Below are 8,813 nucleotides of genomic sequence, written 5' to 3'. Positions count from 1 at the left end.
ACTCAATCCCTGACACAAAGACACATAAAAAGGATATACAGGTATTCGTCGATAAACACAAGAAATGCATTACAGAAATGTAAGCTATATTATAAAGTGATATATATCACCCCTTTCCCCATGAACTCTTGTTTATATATCAACAACTTCAGTCTCTGATGGACAAAACTCTGACCTCAAGAACATAAAAATCACACGCAGAGATGCACAGTTCCTTAAAAAGCACATAAATGAAAACCAATAATTATATGATAAATAATAATATTCAAATACACAGTAAAAATAAAAAGAGTAAAACTGAAATTGCAGAGCTACGGTGACTGCAGTGTGAGGAGATGGTGCAGGACATGTGAGGAGAGGAGGGGGGCCATGAGGATTGCGTGCCTCACCCTGTGAATCACCATCCTGCTGCTTCAGGCTCTGTTAGGAATAAAAGAGCAGGGCAGGGGCCTGGAGGCGGAGGGAAGCTTTGTCTTGTCTTCAGATGTCTCATTATTTTTTCCCTTTCCCTGCCGCTCCACTGCAGCCCTGTAAAACATTAGGCAAGCCTCTTAAACACTCCCTGTCTGTTCCATTCCTGATCAGTAACATGGGGAGAAAAAAGCCCAATTGGCTCAAAAAGGCTCTAAGAGAATATTGTAATACTGTCAGAAACCCTAAGCATAATCATGCCTCCAGTTCTAGAAGGTCAGCACTAGATGATCTCAGGAGACAAAAGTCATTTATCTTTCTGTTTTGTTCAACTGAGGGACTGTGTAATGCAATGCTGCCCACACATCCCCACCAACCCCTAAATATGTTCAAAGAAGCACATATGTAAAACCATGTAGGACTGCAATGAAAGGTTAACTCATTAGAAATGTGTTCCCTGGTTTGCAATTCACACCAAAATCGGCATATTATTTTGAACTATTTGGAAGGCCTTAAAAGTTACAGTTTGTGCTTGCTCACTGCTTGAAATCATTTCAGAGGATATTCTTGGGAATAAAAATATTTAAGAATTTTTACTGCCAAGAGACTACCCGATAACTTGAAGCTTTTAGTCTCACTCCACTTAGGACAAGTTAACTCAAATTAATACAATATTGCCTAGGCCTCTTCTCCAAAGTTTCCAATTCGGTAGGTGTGAAGCAGGGCACCAGAACTCAGATTTCTAACAAGTGCTCTGGTGATGCTGATACTGAAGGTCAGGGTACCACACCCTGAAAGCCACTGATTCTAAAAGTTGCCGTGCTCAACTTTTACTACCAGCTATTTTTATTTAATAATCGATAGATGCATCTTTTGTTCCCTCTCTTTAAGATATTAATGACTTCTAAATTCCTTTGTAATCTGAGAGCAGGCAGGGATTATTAAAACTCAGAAAAAGCAGACTTTCTCATTCTTTAAATCCAAATTATTGTCATCTTACTTCATTTATCACTGTGCCTCAAATTCCTCATCTGTGAAACGGGGACAATAAGAGAGCTCAATCAGATAAAATAAATAAAAGTCCTTGGAAGAGTACCAGGTTATATCAGCAACTTGATAAATGTCACCAATTAATCTTACTGCAATTAATTTCACTAATTTTCTATTTATTATCAAGGAAAACTCATTCACATTTGTTACATGTTGAACATTACTGATTTACATATAAAATTGTATCCATTTATGGTGAAATGTTTCAGAGCTCTAATGAATTCAGTAAACTGGGAAGGCAAGGGAGGCTGTAATTTCAAAGACTGAAGTTCTAATCCCAGTTTTGCCACTAAATTGCTACATGACTCTGGGCAAGTCATTTAACGGAGTCTCAATTTCCACTTCCAAAAAAGTTTGCCTTGGATATAAGGAACAAATGAGATAATGCAAGTGGAATTTTTTTTTCTTTTTAAGTACCACAGTATTCCTGACATGAGGAAAATACCTCTATCTGGGTGCAGTTTATAAGATATTAACTAGACAGATAAAAGGCCATGGTCTCTTATATCCTTAAAATGACAGCACAATGATCTGAATCATCACACAAGCTATGCACTGAATATTCTCCAATACCACCAAATCATAACTATTTTTATAGATCACATGCTGCAATATTTAAGATTCCAAATATTTTTGTAAAGTGAGAGGAAAAAAATGGATACAAAAGTAATCTCAGGAATTTATTGTGTAGCAGCTGCTAAAATCCTCACTTCACAGCTTTAGCATAATTTTTATTCTGATGCAGAACCCTTCTATTGGTCCTAGGCTTTTGATTAGTATAAACACAATGTGTGTGTATACACACACACACACACACACACACACACACGTGTGTGTGTATGTGAATAATGGTAACTGGTGATTTTCATTAATAGTTTCTAATACTTTAAGATAAATCCAATGTTCTTATAAAACTGCATACAACAGTTGACAACTTTTTAAATCTTAATTTACTAAAAAGAAAACATGGGGGTTATAACACTGTCTCTACATTTCAATTAAATTACTACTTTTTGTAGGCCCACAAAAGTGGGCCACATATAAGCATTTTGTATCAATGCTTAACAGGAAAGATACAATGTAGATCTCTGATGACATTTGTACAGAATGTCTCCTACTGAAATATAGAAAACAAAGTAGTGAAACTCATTTTTTGTCAGGAATATACTCCTAAAAAGCAGTGTATAATAAGCATTTTCAAATAAGATGCCATTAATGCAGCAACAATACTCTCCATTTCAAAGAAATCCAATTATGAAGTTTCTTATAAAGTTTATCTTTATGACAATCTCCTAATTTACTAACATCTAAGTTTCTGTTTTCATTTATTTAGCTTTCTCAATGTATGAGATATGCACATTCTACAGGACACTGCAGACTTTAAAAGATCCAAATGCAATTTGAAATATGTAAATGCTGTTGATTTTTTTAAAAAGCTACATGGAAATTATTTTTTACCAACTATAATTGTTAAAATTCATTAAAATTTAAAAAACTGGTTTTAAAATATAGATAATATGAAACAAGGGATAGCAAAGATAGAACACCATTCTATACAGAGGTTTCTGGTATCTGTGGTTAAAATCAAAAGGTAGACAGATGTGAGCACCATATTTTCCTTTATATCTGTTTATCATCACAATATTCGAATACCAACTACTTTTAATGTATTTATTCCATTGTGCTCCCAGAAAACATACTAGATCTAATTCCATAGGCATAATAACATGTGCATTCTTGCAGGTATGGTTTTTAGACATATGGGGGAAAATAAAATCCTACTGATCTTAAGGACTAACTTATATGCAACAGGAAATAGTACATTCAGGTTAGAGGGCTTATAAAGGTTGTTCTCAAAGTCTTCAGTTAGTCTCACTATGGATCAAGTGCATTAGGAGACACTCTAACGTGGATCACTTATAGCTGTTTATGCCTCCATTTACTGCTGATGAAGCCACAGGAGACGGCTTTTTTACACATCCAGAACACACCAACTTGCTCAAAGTTTACAGATATAAAATCTTCAGTTGGTACAAGTTTATCTAAGTGGTTTACAAAACTATGGGTAGAAAGAACAGTCTTGAGCCTGAATTAGAAATGTCTAAATAATATCACTTTGCAGAGTCCATGGTACATAGGAGCCCCTCAAATATTTTTGTTAAATGAACAAATGGACAAAAGTGTCTTTCCAATTACTACAACTGTTTCAAAGGACCCTATATGAAAAAAAAAATACTTAAAATTGTATTCCATAAATATCCTTAAATGGGATATTTGTAAGTGCCTGGCCCATAGGAAACTATGGTTTATGTATTTGTCATTACTCTGGTCCTATAAACTTAGGTTGGTTCACAACAATCTTTGTAGCTACATTAGTATAAGCCATTACCACCACTGATAAAAGGAACTCAGATATGTACATACTTCTATTCAGGATGTAGTTGCATTACCCTTCTATGTAGAAGAAAGAACATCTGGGGTAACCACCACTGTCTTATAATGAAGGTTAATTCAGTAAACTTAACATGCATGGTAAATTAAGCCTTGTAATTTATCCTACCAACAAATTAATACCTTATAATAAGCCAATGTGTCTTCTAACCATTGCATTTATAGAATTCCAAACTTCATAAAGAACTACTGGTAATATTCATGTTCACTTATACCTAAGAAATTCAATTAAAAAGAAAACATCAAAATCCCAATTGATAATTGACCTGCAAAAGTTTTCCTTCATACTGAAGTAAATTGTAATAGAGACTGCTAAAAAAATGTTTGGGATTTACTCTCTTACACTTTGACTGCTGACCACAACAGAGGTGAAGACTGAGGTAGTCTGAAAGTTCTGTGAGGATTAAATCAGACTATATTCTTCATATTCTCTAAAGAAGTAAGCTTTAGGCTGTGCGGAGCACCCTCAACTTCCAGGGGCCAAGACCAACAACTGCTGCAATGAAAGAGCAGAGTAGTTAGGGTCAAGGGGATGGCTGCCTTCTACAATGAAACTAGCTTGAGTATCTATCTGTTGGCATCATAAAAGTCAACTCTGTTTCTTTGACTTAGGCAGTGGAGCTTTTGATAAGCTATAGAGATTTTTAAAATAAGATTTTAAATCAAACACACCAGGGATAATCTCCATTTCAAGGAAATCCAGTTATGAAGTCTCTGATAAGATTACCCAAATAAGGATCCTGTAATTTATAAAATTACAATTCAAAATGCATTATGATATATAACAGGGTCTACTGACTTGTATTGCTAAAACCACAAATGCTAAATAATACAAAGTAACTTACAATTGATATAAACATAATTGCATGAAGGGGTTTGGGTAAGAGGTTATCATGTAGTTTAACTGAAATGATCAACAAGGGCAAAATCAAAAGCTTCATACACATTTCAGGGGATGTTCACAGCAGTGAACCATTTAAATAAAACTGTGGGCAACAAGCACAGAGATGAGTTGTAGCTGTAATTACGTGATGCTTTTACTTCTCATTGCAATTAATTAATTGCTAAAAAGTAACAGAAGTGCTTTTTTAAAAAAAATTATAAGTAGCAGAATTTTTTTTTTCAGTAACAAACTAAATCAATTAAAAGGAATGGTTGTAGTAGAGAAATACGGTATAGGGAAATTTAGAATGCATTTAATCTGTGGAGGCAAATAAATTAGATTCCTACAAAATAAGGTATCTTTATCTTAACTCAAAATCTAGATTAGGACTTCATTTCTTCTTTTATAGTTAGTTCTTCATTTATAGTTAGTTCTGCATCATTTCACACGGTTTCAGTATTTTCACCAAGGAAATCCCTGATTAACTGGGACAGTTTTCTAATATTACAAAAGTAAGCCAAAGTATGCATCTTTTTTAGTGGGGGGAAAGACTCCCTTTTGAATAAAAATGAAACAAAATCTCTAAATGTAACAAAAATGACAAGTACAAAGCTAATTTAGAATGCCATTAGAAATATATACAGTAAGTTAACTTTTATAAAAAGATTTTGCAGTAGAAAAGAATAAAAGGGGAAAGTATACCGATTCTTTTTGAAGGGCTTGCTTTAAAACACTATTTCTGAATAAGATGGAAATAATCCCCGAATTTTTTTTGTTTGTTTTCATTTTAAGTCAGCAGAATTATAAGAGAACCTGAAGGACAGCAGAAAAGGTTAAAAAAAAAAAATGAAGATATCTTCCCCCACAACTAAAGCACTACTAACAAAACAAATATTTACGTCATTTTCTTCCACTTCATTAGTGTTTCAAGTTGTGGGTAGTCACTGACATAATGAAATGATTAAGACATATTAAAACTGTAACTTCATACTATTCCAAGTGATATAGTTCATAATATTAACTTTAAAACTCATACAAAATAAGTAATCATAGATAAAATGTTAGATTATACTGCTGTATATAGTACAACAGCCTAGCTTATTTTGTCTCAATAAATAGGATGTTTATAGCATAAGTGGGTCATTACATAGCAATAATTAGATCCTTCTAAGAAATGATTCAGAGGGAAAAATATCTATGTATATATTATTATAGCAATAATTAGATCATTCCAAGAAATGATTCAGAGAAAACGTAAGTTACATATATAAACTGATTTATAATTTGGATGTGAAAAGCAATCTGACAGTTAAAGTTACTAAATGGAAGATTCAATTATAACTGCAATTCAGGCATACTAGAGATATGTGTTACCTCAACAATATCCGAGTTGGTTCTGCTTTCATGAGGTTCATTATATTCTGTATACTTGAGAAGAACTTTGTCCATATCAGTGCTGGCATACTGAAACAGTTTGTTAGAGCTGTTGAAAATGATGAGTGCTATTTCACAGTCACAGAGCACACTAAGTTCATAGGCTTTCTTCATTAATCCAAACTTTCTCTTTGTAAAAGTGACCTAGACCAAGAAAAGAAAGGTATATTTTTAGGAAAAGCATTAGCAGTACCTGAATACAGGCTACCTAAAGATGAGCCCTCTTTTAATACTGAGTCAGATTCCAAAGATGAAAAAGGTTCCTGGCTTCACACTCCACATGAGCCTCTACTCCCCCATGTACCACAAGACTACAGTCCTACATTTAACTTCTATCTCCCGACAGAGCAGTCAGTTCCCTGAGGAGGTTTCCCTTTATCCTTCGCTGCCAGTCTGCTGCAGAAGGCAAAGAACCGGAGAAGGACACAGCTGATCACTGACCCCTTGTCCAGTTTAAAATTCACAGCCTAGGGATGAACAAATTCCCCAAAGTCCTCAAATTCTTCTTTGAATATTTTTTCCAGTTTCTAACTGGAACCTGTCACCTTAAGTCCTCTCAAACAGAGACCAGTTTTTGTTTGTTTTAAATATTATATCTACTATTTTCAAGAGCCTGAAAGGTATATCCTTTCTGCTCCTTACTCTGTCTTACAAATTATTTTTCCTTCCTTCTCCTTCAAAAACTTCAGATGTTTTCAAGTTCACACCATGAAATTTGTACCCCCAAATAATTCTCCTTGTGATGGGCACCAAATGACCCTCTCATGCACTGATAACTATCATCTGATACTTTTCTTTCTAGCCCTACTCTTATCTCTGGTGATTTCAGTATCTGTGTAAAATATCACTGCAAAAACATCTCCCAACTCCAAATGATCCACTTCCACAGGTCAAGAACTCACTCCTACTGTTATATCTTTCACCAAAAATCACCTCCAAAATCTCAACTTCATGTATTCCATTTTGCCTCCTATCTAGCTCTTCTATTTTGTATTACTTGTCCAGAAATTCTTTAACCTATATCCAGTCCTCCAATCCATTTTTACCTCACCACTTTGTTACTGTCTATTCTCATGTCCTTTCTTTCCTCTCTAGATTTCATGGTCCATCACTATTTTCACTCCCTTACAAACACACATACTTTACCCTTCTCTCATGAACATACTTGCCTGGCACAGCCCCAACCAGGAACTAACGCCCAATACATACACCAATTATCCCTGTATCTTTATCCAAGTAGCTGACAACTCCTGGGAACACACAGGCATGCACACACACACACACGCCCCTCTGGTGTTTCTGAACTGATGACCATAAATCTCAGCTAACACTCAACACTGCCTAACCATCATAACTTGGTTTGTTTCTCATTAGCCCATTCTCCAAGTCAACTATTTCCCACTTTCTCTGTCTCAAGTCCACTCTCTGCTCATAACTTTGCCTCAAACCACTTCCCATCATCATATCTATCAGTTTAAACACTTCACCTGTAGCTTTCCACATTCACCCCTCTGCTGTTACTGCTGACTTTTCTGTTCCTATTCCTTTCCAGAAGTATCATTCTCTCCCATCAAGCTGTCCTTCCTCTCCACTAGATCAAAGACCAGAAGCACAGAAGCATGTTCTAGCATCTCCCTGGACTCCATACTGCCCCTCCAGTTGCCCCTCCTCTTTGATCTACTTCACAGTAAACATGTTTGAAAGAAATGTCTGTAGTTGTCATCTCCAACCGCTTAACTATTCTTTCCTCAACTACTGCAATCAGACTTCCATTCCCCAAATTCCACTAAGACTTGTCCATGTCATCATCAGCAACCTAATTAATGTGATTAGAGTCAATGGTCACTTTTCTCGTTCTTACTTTACCATATACCTCAGCAGCACTTTACACAGTTGACCATATTCACACTTTCTTCTTCAGGTGTTTTATGACACAACACTGTCCTGATTTTCCTCCTAATTCAGGGCTTCCTGTCAGCCTTTACAGCTATATCCTCTTCCTTCAATGAGCAGAAGGAAGTGCCTCACCTCTACTTACTGATGTACCTTTAAGCTTTAGACTTGGGCTCCTTTCTCCTCTTTACCCTCACATCCTTGCCAGGTGATTGCATCCAGTTCCATGATTTTAAAAACAAATATGCTCTTTCCATATTCTTCTCCATTTCAGCACATGGCACCACCTCCCATTCACACAGAACCAAAAAACATGTAAGAGTTACCCTTGGTCCTTCTTACTCCCATAATCTGCCCTATCCAATCCATCAGCAAATTGTGGCGACTCTACCTCTAAAACGTATCTCAAATCTATTCACTTCTATTCACACCACTATCAGCCTGGGCCAAGTTACATCACCTCTCATGTATATTACTGATATAATCATTACATTGAATTTTCTGCTTCATCTATTATACCCTATATGTGCCACATACCTGCCCAAGTGATGTTTTTGAAACATAAATCAAATTATATAAGTAAAAGTTCAGAGCTTTTCACTGCATTAAAAGTAATATCCAAACTCATTAAGTAAACAAAATAAATTATCTGGCCTCAAACTCTCTATCTAAAGTTATTTCCCTTCACTCT

The 8,813-nt window shown here is 35.5% G+C and overlaps 1 protein-coding gene across 3 annotated transcripts in view; it reads right to left on the bottom strand.

Moving 5' to 3' along the window:
• Positions 1-53: 53 nt before the first annotated feature.
• The window catches only part of LOC125917259 (MEF2 transcription factor homolog), a 34,584-nt gene continuing 25,824 nt past the window's right edge, over positions 54-8,813 (bottom strand). Inside the window, exons 2-3 of one of the 3 annotated variants that reach the window (XM_049623514.1) lie at positions 6,170-6,373; positions 54-528 (exon numbers count right to left, since the gene is read on the bottom strand). In XM_049623514.1, the coding sequence (XP_049479471.1) occupies positions 493-528; positions 6,170-6,373 (240 nt within the window). In that variant the 3' untranslated portion in view covers positions 54-492. Of the gene's footprint in view, positions 529-2,034; positions 4,409-5,346; positions 6,374-8,813 lie in introns of those variants that run through there. The other 2 variants (XM_049623515.1, XM_049623513.1) reach the window with 2 other exon arrangements.

The sequence above is a fragment of the Panthera uncia genome, unplaced genomic scaffold (genome assembly GCF_023721935.1).
Source record: "Panthera uncia isolate 11264 unplaced genomic scaffold, Puncia_PCG_1.0 HiC_scaffold_1629, whole genome shotgun sequence".
In the NCBI taxonomy this organism is placed as follows: Eukaryota; Metazoa; Chordata; class Mammalia; order Carnivora; family Felidae; genus Panthera; species Panthera uncia.
This window is presented reverse-complemented; position numbering and strand designations above follow the sequence as displayed.